The 14465-nt window shown below is 48.4% G+C and overlaps 1 protein-coding gene across 3 annotated transcripts in view; it reads right to left on the bottom strand.

The window, feature by feature from the left end:
• Positions 1–5545: 5545 nt before the first annotated feature.
• The window catches only part of Sil1 (SIL1 nucleotide exchange factor), a 278466-nt gene continuing 269546 nt past the window's right edge, over positions 5546–14465 (bottom strand). For all 3 annotated transcript variants that reach the window (XM_013020449.1, XM_013020448.1, XM_013020447.1), the window contains 3 exons: positions 11041–11137; positions 10474–10638; positions 5546–6074 (listed from right to left, as the gene is read on the bottom strand). In XM_013020449.1, the coding sequence (XP_012875903.1) occupies positions 5718–6074; positions 10474–10638; positions 11041–11137 (619 nt within the window). In that variant the 3' untranslated portion in view covers positions 5546–5717. The remainder of the gene's footprint in view (positions 6075–10473; positions 10639–11040; positions 11138–14465) is intronic.

The following is a 14465-nucleotide window of genomic DNA, read 5'->3' as shown; positions in this document are numbered from 1 at the left end:
TTCCTTCATCAGTGTTCCAGTTTTGGGCACAGAATCTCACATGTCACTTCTCCAATGTTATTATAAATAGTTCTGTTTTTACACTTTAATTTCCAATTGTTCATTGCTAGTGTATAGAGATACAATTGATTTTTGTACACTGACCTTGTCTCCTGTCCTTGATTAACTCATTTGCTAGTTCTAGATTTCTCATTGATTCCCGGAAATTTTCTACCTTGACAATCCTGTCAGCTGTGAATAGAGTTTTACTTCTTTTCCAATCTATATGCTTTTTATTCTATTTTCTGGTCTTGAGCGTGCCACCCTGTACTGCAAGACAGAATTGAGAAGAAGTTATAAGAAATTATTCTCTTGTTTCAGTCTTAGGGGGATGAATTCAGGCTTTCACTATGAAGTTGATATTAGGTGCAGGTTTTAATGTAGTTTTCTTTCATGAGGCTAACAAAGTTCTCTTTTATTTCTGATTTATGGAGAGGTTTCATTTAGTTTTTTGCGCGTAGGGTTTGCAATCAAGGCTTACAATTGCTTGGCAGGAACTCTGCTGTTGAGCCATGCCTCCAGCCCTTTTTTGGCTCTGCTTATTTTTGAGATAGTGTCTTCCTCTGTGTGCCTAGACTATAATCTACCTATTTTAGGCTTGTCTTATCTGAGATGAAAGTTGTATGCCACTAGTCCTGCCTCTTTCCCTTGAGATGGAATCTCAAAAGGTTTTTTTGCACAGGCTGACCTGAAACTGCAATCCTCCTACTAATATACATACACCTAAGATAGGCATGTGCCATCTGTTGGTAGAGAAGGGGTCTTAAATGTACGTCTAGGCCTGGCCTCCACCTACTATCCCTCCAAAGCTAGGATTACCAGAGGGAACCTCTGGCACCTGGCCCTTGTTTTACTGAGGATGGCAACCAGGGCCTTTGTACATGATTAGCTGCCACTAAGCTATATCCTCGGCCTTGAGAGCTTTTATTAGGTATTACCAGGATCAACTGAAATAAACATGTGGTCTTTTTTTCCCCCTTATATCTCCTGTCTGTGAATACAATGAATTGATCTGAACTAGGTTCCCTATTCCCAGGCTGAGTTCAGTCTCCAAACTATATCAATTTTAAATACATTAAAAGAGATGAATGGCAGTTCAGAAAGTGAAGGATGGCATCAGTACTTGTTTGTGTGTGTGTGTGTTGACTTTGAACCATGATTCTCAGATCTCAGGCACCTGAATAGCTAGGATTATAGGTAGGAGCCACTGGTGTGTAGCTGACCTTGATTTTTGCCCTGTGACATCCAGCCAAGTAAGATACTTATTGGAATGTTTTAAGGCTTGAAGGTAATTTGTTTCTGAGCAACATAAAACTGATACCATAAGACACCTTCTCAAGGAACTGGCCAATTAGTTCCTCTACGTTGTCAAACTGATTTACCACTGATTTATAATTACAGTGTATCCACTTACTCTCCTTTAATGCCTGCAGTTTGTAGTGCTATCCCCTTTCCTCCCTAATATTGGCGCTTTATACCTTCCCTCTTTATCAAAAAACTATCTTTTAGTTTAATTGATTTCCTCTAATTTTTGTCTTCAATTTTATTGTTTCTGCTCTGATCTCCATGATTTCCTCTTCTGCTTTCTTTGGGCTTTATTTAACTCTCTTCATTTACTAGATATTCTGTAAATGACTTTTTATGTTTAATCTGTTCCCTAATCATACATTTACGTAATTTGCTTTGTAACAATGGCTGTTTCACTGCCACCACGCCATGCTTCTGAGCCCCAGAGAAACCAAACATAGTTCTGGCCCTTTTCCTCCCCTGGCACTTTCCCATCCCTTCACCCTCCGGCTTTGGCTGCTTGTTCAGCATCCCCATTTGAACACTGCATCATGAGATACTTTGATATAAACATATCCCATCTGTGTTTGCCCTCCTCTTCTACCTTGCCCACATCCCTTTCAACTCAAGCCCAGTGCTGCTTGTGCTTCACACCTCCATGGTGCAGCTGCCTTCTTCCCACCTGCTCTGTCACCACACTAGTGCCACCATCCACAGCTGCATGGATTCTTCATCCACTGGATGGTCTCCTGCTAACACTCACCATTGGCTCCAGTCGCTGCAGGTCTCTCCTCTGCCCTGGAAGTCCTTCCCACAGCCGGCGAGCCTCCTTCCCTGGCCCACTCTTCTGTCTCTCTCAAGAAAAGCCAACTCTTGACTCTATTCTCCTTGAGAGACCAGTGGCTCCTGTCTGAGGACTTCTGCCCCAGCTCAGCTCTTGGTGTACAGAGCACTTGCTCATGTTATCCATGGCTTCCTGACAGCCTTCATTCCCTGACAGTGCTTTGCTGTCCTTCATGTTGCCACACTCACTATGCTTACTTGTCACTGTCTTGCTCAGAACACTGTGGAAGGGATGTGTCAACATGTGAACAGTAGCCAGGGCTGCCCAGAGCCGTCCCATGACCCCTGCCTCATGACCAGGCTACCAGCACCAGAGACATGGTCCACACTGCCAACTCAATTGCACCTTTGCTCTCCTGGCCCCTCATCCCTATTGCTTCCTCCAGCAAAGCTCAATCTGTGGGCTCCTCACTGGACTGCTTTCCCCACCTCTCCAGGCTCTCCTGTGTCCTCACGGTGCTGAAACCTCCACCTTTACCTTGTCTATCCTTTGAGTCTCTTGAATATCATCTGCTCTGGGAGGTCTTCCCTGACCTTCACTAGAGGCCTTCTCAGTTCCATTACACCCCCTGCTACCCTGTGCCTGTCTCCCCTGACACGCTGAGCTCTGTGAAGACACAGTATGGACTCATTAACCTCAGAACTCCAAGGCTTAGCACTTACCAAGCCATACAATTTGAATACAAGAATGAACAAGTGAAATAATGAAAACTAAACTTGAAGGTGTGTGTGTGTGTGTGTGTGTGTGATCTCACCACCATCCGACTCCTTATCTCTGTCATCTTTCACTGAGGGCTCACTTCCGCTCAGGAATAGGGCATCAACAGTCAAGGGTGGGAGCCAGCCATAGCTCTCAAGTCATTCTCAGTCTCGAGGTCAAGAGCCACGTGGCCCAGCATGTGGCAGGAGGAAGAGAAGCGGCAGCAGCTTCTAGGCTCTGGTCAAAAGAAGTCACATCATCCAGTTTTAGTGGCTGCAGTACCATTACTGTTTGCTGCCTAACTTCACATCCAAGCCTCACTTCCTAGCCACAGTACCCAGGATGGCATCCAAAAGAAAGGCAAAGAAGGGGTTCCCTCCAGATAATAATCAAAGATGCATCGAGTGGCCTAGACCAGAATCCTGGGTCACCCGCTCCCTCACTTCTTGGAATTCCCAAGACAAACCTGAATTGGGCCAATCTCCCCATCCCAAGGGAGTTGGAGAAGGAAAGACAAGAAACAAGACCTTAGCCAGCCTGCGTTCAGCAGCCTCAGGGGCTCTTTCATCAGTGCCAAGAAAACTCTAGGAACTCATGGCCTCCGTCGGTCATACAAACCTGCTATTTTGTGCAGCATACCGGAGGGTAGAAGAGTCACTGGGGGCCTGAACTAGACTTCTAGCAGTGGCCCTTACTTCTCAGCACCCCTTACCCTAGACAAGACTAAGCCTTGTCCTGCTAGCACCCAAGGGCCTGGCATAGCCTTCCCACAATCTTGTCAGCTTGTTCTAGGCCAACACCTGCTCCATGGCCTCAGCAATCACCTTTGCAAGGCCTGGACCAGGTTCATCCCTAGCCACAACCCCAAGTTTTCCTCTCTTCCAGTGCCAGGTGCCAAGGCAGCCAATGCAGTCCCCCTCTTCTCAAATCCATCCATAGAAACTGCTGACACCGGGCTGGGAAGGTGGCTCAGTGGTGGAGCGCTTGCCTTGCATGCATGAGGCCCTGGGTTCGATTCCTCAGCACCACATAAGCAGAAAAAAAAAGCTGGAAGTGGCGCTGTGGCTCAAGTGGTAGAGCGCTAGCCTTGAGCTGAAGAGCTGAGGGACAGCGCCCAGGCCCAGAGTTCAGGCCCACGACTGGACCCAAAAAAAAAAAAAAAGAAAAAAGAAACTGCTGACACCGAGTGGCTCTTTGGCTCTGGTCTTTTTGGAACCATGTCCAGCTCTGTGTGACCACAGCAGCTCTGCTGTTGCTCCTGGGCCTCCTTTCACTATGTCTAATTGGACACTCCCCCTGGGCCATACATAAACCTCCACAACTGGTGGCTGGTGCAATGTGTCCAGCTGCACTACCTTGTGAGCTCCGACAGCACACTAGCCTCCCTGAACCACCATTTCTTCCCCTGCAAAACACACCTCTGTGGCTGTGAGAAGGTTTCAAAGCCAAGGCAAAGGTGTCCAAGAACTGGCAGACTGCAGTCTGACCCTGACTATGCCCAACCCCAGGCTTCCAACCCTAGTAAACTACTCCAAAACAGCCGCTTGGGCCTCCAGCTTCCCTCTTTGCTCTGGAATGAATTCTGACACATCACAGCTCCTCACACACACACCTTCTGGGTATCTTGGCATGAAGTGGGCAGGGGAGGGGCTGAAGGGAAGAGTCAAGAAAGTGATTGCAAGGAATGAGGCCACCCACTTACCCCTTGTTTTTCTGGGTTCATTTCACCTCAGCTCATTGAAACTGAGATTTCTACAAGCTAGTCTTAAAGAGAGGAAGCTGCTCTAGACTGGCCTTTCTGACTTTCCTTCTTAGGAGCCATGAGAGGCTGTCTAAGCCAGCAGGCATGAGCCTCTAGAGCACTGGGAAAGGCTGAAAAACAAACTCACCAGAATCCAAATCAGGAAAGCCCAGAGCAAGCGTTGCCATGGTAACCTGTACAGGCTCCCAGCCTGGTGCTTAGCCTCTCTTGAGAGGGTTCCAGACTTGCCAGGCTTGGTTGGCCCTGCCTGGAGGTCTCCTCCTTGGGCTTGGCCTGGTTCCTACCTAGATACAGGAGAGGGGAATAGAGAAACACCTCTGCCCTGCTTCACGGGCTGGGCAGGTCTGAACTGTCTATGCTCCCAACACTAGCTGTAAGATCACTTTTTTCCCAAGAATGAGGCCCACACCTAAGGTTCAGTGCCCTGCCAACCACATCCGGTGTCCTCTCACACCCAAGCCCCAGCACCAGTGGCTCCAACAGCTGCCTGGCCACCTGCTGACAGAGAAGCGGCCTTACCAGGGCCAATGGCCTTTTGAAACCATTCCTTACGCATGAAGACAGCAGCACTGACATGATCCCCACCAGACTCCCTCTCCCTTCCCCCCCTCCCCTCCCACCCTGGATAAGGAGTCTAGTGCTTTATGCCTTATGTTTGTTGCTAAAGGCGCTCTCTTTGGTCAGAAAGTGACTTTTCAAAGTCACAGAACTACTGCCTTGAAAAGAATCAAAGACTTCCAACTTCTAAGCCCAGTCCCATTCTACGAAGTCTGATACTGAATGCCTTGGGCCGACCACCCAAGTACCTGGAGCCCATCACCAGGGGTACACTTACTACACCCAGACCTCACAGGCGCAGTCTTCAGCCCTCAGACATGGTTAAACCTAGTCTTCACAGACACACCAGAAATGGATCATGGCCTTCGTGTCTCCATTTAATGGTCAAGCCACCCTGCTCAGATAAAGCCCGAGTCCCAGTAGGGAAGTCCTCCCTACCACCCAGTGTCCCATGAAGAGCCCACCCATGCTGGCCTCCCTTGGCCTCCCTAGCAGCACTGGAGTCTAGTCCCGTAGTCAAGACCAGCCTCATCTCAGCTCCTTCAGCAGGCTGTTGATGGAAGCCAGCAGTTCCCGGAAGTATCCATCATCTTCACCTTCCTGAAGCTCCAAGGTGGCCAGTGCTTGGTACTCATCCTGAAGGCTGCCCAGCATCCTGTTGAGCTGTGGGTCCTGACGGTACCTATCACGGCAGGTGGCCAGAAGGGCGCCTAGTGTCTGTAGTACCTTCTCACGGGCAGCATGCTCAGGTAGTGCCAGAAGGTGAGCAGTGATCTCACACCAGCCCTGTTCCCGCAGGCCCGGCAGCAGGTGCACCTGACGGTACTGTTGCAGCTTCGCTGGGGACGAATCCTGGGTCAGGTCTGCCTCTTCCTCAGCAAACATCTGCCCACCACATGGCCAGGGGCCAGAAGGGAAAGGTTGTTGGGAGAAAACACACAGAATGGTTAACTTACATCAGATGGCTCCTCTGCTCAGAGGCAAAAGCATGAGGCTGAGCTGTGAGGTCCACTCACTTTCTCCGTGCTTTTGTGCCTCCAAGGACCTCCCAGGAAAAGGCCTAGAGAATTCCTGCTTCATACATGCTCCCCCATCCATTCACTCATGACACTGAGCCAGGTGCTGGAGAAACAAGTCTCTGATCCCAACGTATAGCAGGAGAATAAAAGTTCCCAAATAGCACAGTGAGACAAATCTAACAGCGTGGTGAGGAACAGACGGGCTGGACTCAAATCCTTGCTCCACCATTGGCACCTAGCTTCTCTGAGACCCAAGACCATCATCTCTAAAAGGGAGAACATTGGTTGAATTATGAGTAACAGTCAGTACTTGGCACACAGCCACAGTCAACAAACATGAGCTTCTACATCAAGTGCCGCAATCCCAAATGTCAGCTCTATCAGTATTGTTGTCGTGTCCTTGTTACTCCACTAGAGGCACTTGAACAGTGACTGCTAGGGTGACTGTCAGGGTCTGGCAGATGGAGAAGATTCATGACTCTGGGTCATGACATCTTTAGTAAGTGGGAGGTGTACAGAAAACAGGGTGTTGAGCCAGTCACACCAGAGGACTGCACGTATAGGCCTGGGTCCATCTTATGTTTAAAAAATGGCAGATCATTCTTGTTGAAGAAGCAGGGAGGCCTGAGGGCCAGGCTAGGGCCTGGGCTTGGGGAGTTAGGGAAAGTTTGGGCAGGGAATCACATGTTCGGCCCGAGTCTGTAAAGTGCAGAAGCTCAGCTTCTTCAGCAGAGTATGGTGAGAACCAGTCCTGCCAAGCTTCCAGGAAAGTTACCAGCTTATTTCAAATGTCAGAGGAGACTAGAGATTTCTCATAGAGCTGTAATAAATGTACCTCTGAGAAGCAAGAGTAAGTTGGGAAGCCCTGCCTCCAACTCCCAGGGAGACAAAGAATAAGGAGGCCTGAAATGGAAAGAGGGAAAGCCAGGCAAAGACGAAGAGGCTGCCATGATAGTTCAAGGGTGTGGGCTAACAAGGGCTGCAGGCAAAGCCAGAGGGAGGCAGGCTTCGGTAGCCAGGGACAGGGAAAACAGAGGAGCACTGCAGTCCTTCTCTACTCTACCCACAAACCCTGCAAACTTCCATCTTCTAAACACAACCCAGCCCTCTCCCCTGCCTCTGCCGCAAGTGTCCAGCCCCTTGCTGGTCATCTGAGGTGCCCCTCACCACTCACTCCCACTCTATCTTCCTCCTGTCCACTGGTAGCCTGTGCTGCTAGTGTTAGGAACCTCACAATCCTGGCACTTCTGATGACAAAGACTGGGACTTTGAGGTCCCACTGGCTCTTCCCCTGACTGGTTTAGTCCTCACACTCTCTTCTATCACCTGTCACTACTATTCCAAAAGGCTTCAGAGCCTCTGTGGGTGCAGCTATCATTTCCATACATATTACCACATGGCCTTGACTCTAGTAATGGTTCCTGACCCCCTAGAGCTCAGCATCACTGCATCTGCCTCCCTGAACCTAGGATCCTCAGTGTATATACACAGGAGATTTTCTAACAAACCAGCTCCTTAGCCAGCACTGGATGAGGATACCCGGTAGATCACTTGTGGGAAGAACCATGGACAGAGTCAGGTCCATGCGCAGACCAGAGGGAATGGGCCCACACTCCAGGTCAGCACCCACCTCGCAGGAGCCTACATGTCAAGGTGTCAGGATTCCTTGGTGGGCCCAGCCTGGCTGAGTTAGAGTTCAAGAACCCTGGGTCCTCAGCCACACCACTCCTAGGCAGCTACCCTGAGCAACAGGAACTAGGATACAAGGACACATGCACCTCCATGTTCACTGCAGTACTGTTCACAATAGCTAAGATATGGAAACAACCCAGATGCCCCACTACTGATGAGTGGATCCAAAAATTGTGGCACCTAGCCAGGCACCGGTGGCTTATGCCTGTAATCCTAGCTACTCAGGAGGCTGAGATCTGAGGATCTCAGTTCAAAGCCAGCCCGGGCAGGAAAGTCTGAGAGACTTATCTCCAATAAACCACTAGAAAAACAGAAGTGGTGCTGTGGCTCAAGTGGTAGAGCACTTGCCTTGAGCTGAAGAGCACAGGGACAGTGCCCAAGCCCAGAGTTCAAGCTCCACGACCAACCAAAAAAAAAAATTGTGGCACCTATATATAATGGAATATTATGCAGCCATTAGAAAGGACAAAATAATGGCATTTGCAGGGAAATGGATGGAACTAGAGCAAATCATTTTGAGCGAGGTAAGCCAAGAGAAAAGAGACAAACAGCACATGGTCTCCCTGATATGCAGATGCTAAAGCCAAAATGCAAGGAGATATAACAAAGTAAACAAGACTCATTTTGTTGTATCATTGCTAAATGATTCCATGCTCTTGACCACATTTATGATATATATACGTATATATATATAATGTACATGTGTGTGTGTGTGTGTGTGTGTATATATATATATATATATGCATACATCTGAGGGAAGCTAGAGGAGGATACAGAATCAGAGGGACGCGGGAACACATATAACAGAGGGTCCATCAGCTGCACTGGACGTAGATGAAAATGAACTAAGCAACTCAAAGGCACCAATGGGAGGGAGGGAATGAGAGGGAAACAGCTTATACTAAGCAAAAGGAAAGAAATGTAAATATCACCTGATGTGGAAGAAATAGTTGTATTTTCAAAAGCGCATAGAATTCACAAACTTTATAGACCATGAAAATGACAATTTGCCTTGTGAAGGTTAAAATGTGTTTGTGACTTTAATTAAGAATCACTATTTCACATTACTGTGAAATTTATGTAACCAACTAATCTCAATTAAAAAAGATTATATAAAAAAGAAGCCTGGGTTCTGACCAACTCTCAAATGGGTAGCACATACTTCCCATAGGATTTTTTTGGTTCAGTTGCCATATCCCCACGCTAATGCTTTTAGGATACATAGCACCTCTGTAGGCAGCTGACATTTTCACCCACAGGCAGCTATGGATCCCAGGTTTGGCCTGGTTTGTCTTCCTAAGCAAACACAAGAGCAGTGACCTCTGATGGCCTCAAGTACCAGTAGCCATGAAGCCCTCTGGCTGGAACTCTGACCTCTCTTGAGGAGGATGACCATGTTTGTACTGTTCTCGATGACAATACCAGGTTCCTTCTACTGAGAAGATACCAACCTCCCCCATAGGCAGGTTTCTGGGACTCAGGGCTCAGGGCAGCTTTGATGAACCGTCCTCAGGGGTAGTGTTCTGGCAATGTAAGGGATATAGGGGCACACCAGAGAAAAAGGATCCGATTCTCCCAGAAAATGCCAATGTACATGTTTTCCTCCGGGCCCGCTGGCCCGCTGTCAGAATGTTAACTGTGCCCAAGCCTTATTAATTGGCTCTGAGTACCACATGGCTGCCTGCTGTTCTGAGAATCTGGGTTTCTACAGCTTGGACTGGGAGAGACCAGAAGCAGGCTGTGAGACAAGACAGGCTGAGGCAGGCAGGGGAGAGACTGACAGAGCAGGGTAGTGAGACATATCCCAGTCCTCTGCTGGGAAAGATGATGGGCTATGAGGAGTAGAGCAGAGCACATACTAGGTAAAATGGAGGCAGCAGCTTCCCAAAGGTTCAGCTCTCTCTGGCCCTGCTCCACCAACCGGCAGCCAGCTGTTCTGGGGAGCAGCTAAGTGCCCTGCCCAAGGATCTCTACAGTAGCTGAGTGAGGAATCCAGGTCTGGCTGCTCCTCCTTTCTTCTCTCTCTCTCCCTTAATTAAGATGCTTCTCAGGCTTACAAAGACCCAAATGGGATGGACAAAGAGTCTCCTCACAGGTGGCAAGCCTGGGGTCCCTAGTGCTCTCAAGTGAAGCCATTCTGAACCTCTTGTCCAGAGCTAAAGCTCCAGATGAAGCACCTCTGGGTTTCTAGAATGCTAAAAGTCAGCATTCCCAATCTGCTCCTTGGTCTCCTGGCTGCTCTGATGATTCCTAGGCTTCAAAGCTGCACCCCCTGCTCCGCAGCACCACAATTCTCTGCCTTCAGTCACACTGACTCCTTCCTGAGCCCTTAGCTCTGATCACAGAAAGCACCTCCATTCCCCATACCAGCCATCAGTTTCAGCTGAGATGAAATATCCTATAGGAATCTTCCCCGATGTGGAAGTCCACCACCTGTTTGTTTATCCATCTATTCATCTGAGCAAAAAGACAGATGAAAAAGATTTGGAAAGGGGCCTACGTTAAACAGCAAGAGGCAAACATCCAGCGAAGATAGCAAAGTGAGGGGAAGCAGGGTAGGCCCCAGCACTCACCTTCTCAGTGACCAGGTCATAGAGCAGGGTGATTATGCGCACAGCCAGCACCTCTGTGCTCTTCTCTTGCACCAGACTCCTGAGGACCTGCAGTCCCCCCAGTTTCAGGAACTGTTGCTGGGCATAGGGGAAGTGGCGCAGCAGAGAACATAGTGCAAACAAGACCTGAGAAGCACACATGAGGGTCACACAGAGCTGGATCTGCTCCAAGGTCCAAAGAAGTAGTTAGGTTTGTCCCAGTGATGTATTCAGCTCATTCTTCCCCTTCCCCAACAGCTATGGGTCCAGCTACACCCCATAACCCAGGACGGTGAGCCCAGGTTGATCCCAGATATGGCAAATGGTGGACAAAAGGAAGTGCAGGGCAGGAACCTGGAGATAGGGCTGAAGGCCACCCTGCGACAGCTGCACTCAGGTCTCCAGGCACCATGCATACTGCCATCTGCTTTGAGTCTGAGTTTCCCTATGCCATCGAGCCCCAAAGGATGGCATGCATGGAAAGGAGCCTTTCCTTTCAGGCCTCACAGGTGTGCCAGGCACAGACAGTAGGGAGGAGCAGAAACTTACTTTCTTTTTGGCAGTGAGAGGCTGTTCTGTAGCCAAGATGACCAGTAGCTTCTGCAGGGCTCCCCCTTCAATGGCTTCCACCTGGACCTTTGGATTGCTGGGGGAGGAAAACACAGGAAAGCATGACCATTCTGCATGGACTAATGATCGGGGGAGGAGGGGCGGCTATGGAGCTGACACCACTTGCCATCCCTAGAGAAAGGCAAGGAGCATAAAGGGCAGTTCCCACCAGCAAAACAGATGAATGAGTATGGACCTGAGCTACAGGCTCATGCCAGCTGGCTACTCCCTAGCAGCAAGTGGGCTGGATGATCTAGAAGGTGCATCACCTCTACCACCAGAAGGTCCTCCTCACACAGAGATGGCATTCAGAGGTGTGACTAAGGGTCCCTACTACCAGAAGCTGGCTCAGTGCTCCATGCCAGTGTTGTATGGTCCTTCTCCTGGGACCCCAGGCATGACATGCACTGGGAGGCAGTGACTAATGGCACTGTCCCCTCTAAGTGTTGAGCTCCTGGAGGCCAGGGCAGGGGCCCCTTCTTCTCCCTAGTACAGATGGCAGATAGAAGGAAGGATGGTGGAAAGCATGAACTCCATGATGCCTCTGAAGCTCCAAAGCAGATCTTCACACAAGACTACCCAGCATCTCCCTTTTTTCCCAGACCCTCCATGCCCAGAAGAAGCCTGACACATTGTACAGCGCCTCACACATGTATACAATCATGGATGTGTCAACACTACTAAAACACTAAAAACCCTGGCTTGCTGGTGGAAGTGATGCCCCAGGCACAAATATTTCATGCCTAGTCCCTCTGGATGAAAGAAAGGCCTTCTATTAGGCAGTTGCCAGGCCATGGGTAGCAACTCCAGCAAGATGGTTCCTTGCTTAGTAAGATCACATTAATGATTAAGGAGCATGCACTAGGTATAAAGACCTATGTAGTCAGGTTCTCAGGCAAGCTCAGGAGTCCTTGACTCAGCAAACCACTGGTGAAATCCCAGAAAGTAGAAGGTGCCAAAGGGTGCCAGTCTACCACAGTCTCTGGGAGACGCTAGTTTTCCTACTTAGGCAGGGCCAACAAACTTTCTGGAAGCCCCAAAGCACCTGTTCCTTTATACCTCAAACCCCTAACCAAGTGGCCTTCTAGCATCCCAAACAGGGCAGCAGGGCATAGGGAAGCAAAGACTAATTAGAGAGAGGTGATTCCTGGTCCAGAGTTCAGAAAAAGAAGGGAAAGGCAGGCAGTGAACTGCACTGCTGCCCACAGGAGAGGCCTGACATGTAGCAAGTGCTCCCTCAAAGCTGGCTACATCGAGTGATGAGGGGCCAGGTCATTCTCAGACATGGCCTGCACCTTATCTTCCTACCAGGAACCAGCTCTAAGGTTGAGAGCAGACTTAGCAGGTGCAACCCAAGTTTTCCTGTTGCAGAATGGAAGCTTTGTCTCTCTGCAATCTTAGCATCTCCTTACCAGAAAGGGAGAATATTGCACATCCCATGACAATTCTGCCTTTGTATCTGAACAGTCTGGAGGGAGCTGGAATCCCAGGGCATGAGAGGCCGACAGCTCTTCTATACAGACAGGCAGGTAGCCCAATGTAGGGGACCTGGGAGTGAACCCTCTCCCATGACTCACAAATTAAGAAAAGTAGCTGCTTCATCATTATGTGAGCTAACTAGCGCTGTCTCTGTCATCATGTAATTGAGGAATGCTCACCTATAACAAGCAGGATCTAGTAAGAGAAGAAACCCACACATTAAAATTCACACAAATGTCAAATGCTGCCTCTTAAAGAAGGGGGGGGGGTCTTCAAGGTCCAATAACACAGCCTTAGGAGCACCTCTGAGGAGCTTCATCTCCAAGGGCACTTGAAGTAGTGGAGACAAGGCCCCCTCAAAACAGCAAGCAAAATCCATCACAGAACCCAGCATCATGGCCTCAGTAAATTGCCCAGGGTTAAGTAACCAAAACTCTTCCATTTATACACTGGAAACAGAACAGAGAGAAGTTAGGTTCTCTTCTTCCAAAAGTAGGCCAGTGTGAGCCAGGAGCTACCTGCAGCAATGCCAACCACAGCCTCTGCTCCTCAGACATACTCCAATCTTTCCCAAAGAAGGGAAATCTATTTAGAGTAGGAGATTATACATTTCGAACACAGGAGGTGTAAAGCCTGAAGATCTTGCATAAATTGCCGAAACCACTTTCCATAGACAATAAAACCCACTTCTCTTTCCTGCAGCAAAGTCCTAAAGGGTTAGGGGAATAAAACAGGCTATGAGCCCCATGTGGACCTATGGCAGAGCACAGACTGGCCTTTTTTATACAATGAACTTAAATAAGGTGTATATACTAAGTCTGAAACTCACTTCAGGGTTCTTATGACCTAAGTTAATTATTTATTATTAGTTTTATTTAGATTTACTGTTTTATTCACTTATTTATTATTTATATTTTTATTAATGTGTATAGTTATTAATTGGCTTAATTAGCTATTACCTATTAATTAATTAGTTATTTAATTATTAGTTCATGCTTCCCAGTGGAAGGGTTGAGGGAAGAGGATGGGAAAGACCAGGCCTGAGTTTACAGATGGCTAGTCCTCTGTCTATCCAGGCAGGGAAAATAAGCTGGGGTTTTCCCGTTCAATCTGCCAGATATCATCCTACCCCCAGAAACAGACCCTCTCCTCTAAGCAGCTTAACCTTCAGTGTTCATGGTTGTGTGAGTGGAGGGAGATTCTTAAACAATCAAAGTGAGGCCTAAGGATATATAAAGCTCCTGGAAGATCTTTAGTGAAAATACTGTTAATAATAGCTGATGACCTGGGGCAAATCTATTGATGACTTCCTGAAAGGGGAGACAGAGCTCAGACAACCTTGGGTTAAAGACAGAATGGCTAATTGATGCCAAAACGCTAGTCAATTCTGTGGTTAAAAGACTGTAATTGTAGTGAGGTTGCTATACAAAGGGCTGATGATATCCTAGAGAACACAGATGTCTCAACCACACACATACCAGCTCTATCCCTCTTCAGCCTAGAGGTTCTGGACCAGAGAGCTTCAGACCAGGCCTGGAAAGGGCCCATCCTGTTGTCAGATGATGAGTGCCCTGACAGCTGGGTATCTGAATGGAGAAAGGCAGGATCCTGGCTTGGTTCTCCGTGACATCAGTGATGCTGATGTACTCAAAGTCAACAGAGAGATATTAAGAACGTAGCTCATCTCAGACACGATAAATGAGAATAAACCTTGTTCAGGGCTAAGCCAGCCGGGCTGAATAAATACCATTAGTACTTGGATTACTGGGATGTTCACAATCAGCGGGCAACTCAGCTGTCTGTGTGAAGAGGGACCACAGCAGCTGCTACTCTGTAAATCTTAGGGACAGGCATGCAAGGAGGATGGGAGTAGATTGTAGAAATGA

The sequence above is a fragment of the Dipodomys ordii genome, unplaced genomic scaffold (genome assembly GCF_000151885.1).
Source record: "Dipodomys ordii isolate 6190 unplaced genomic scaffold, Dord_2.0 Scaffold50, whole genome shotgun sequence".
In the NCBI taxonomy this organism is placed as follows: domain Eukaryota; kingdom Metazoa; phylum Chordata; class Mammalia; order Rodentia; family Heteromyidae; genus Dipodomys; species Dipodomys ordii.
The sequence above is the reverse complement of the archived record's forward strand: the minus strand, read 5'-3'. Positions and strand labels throughout refer to the sequence as shown.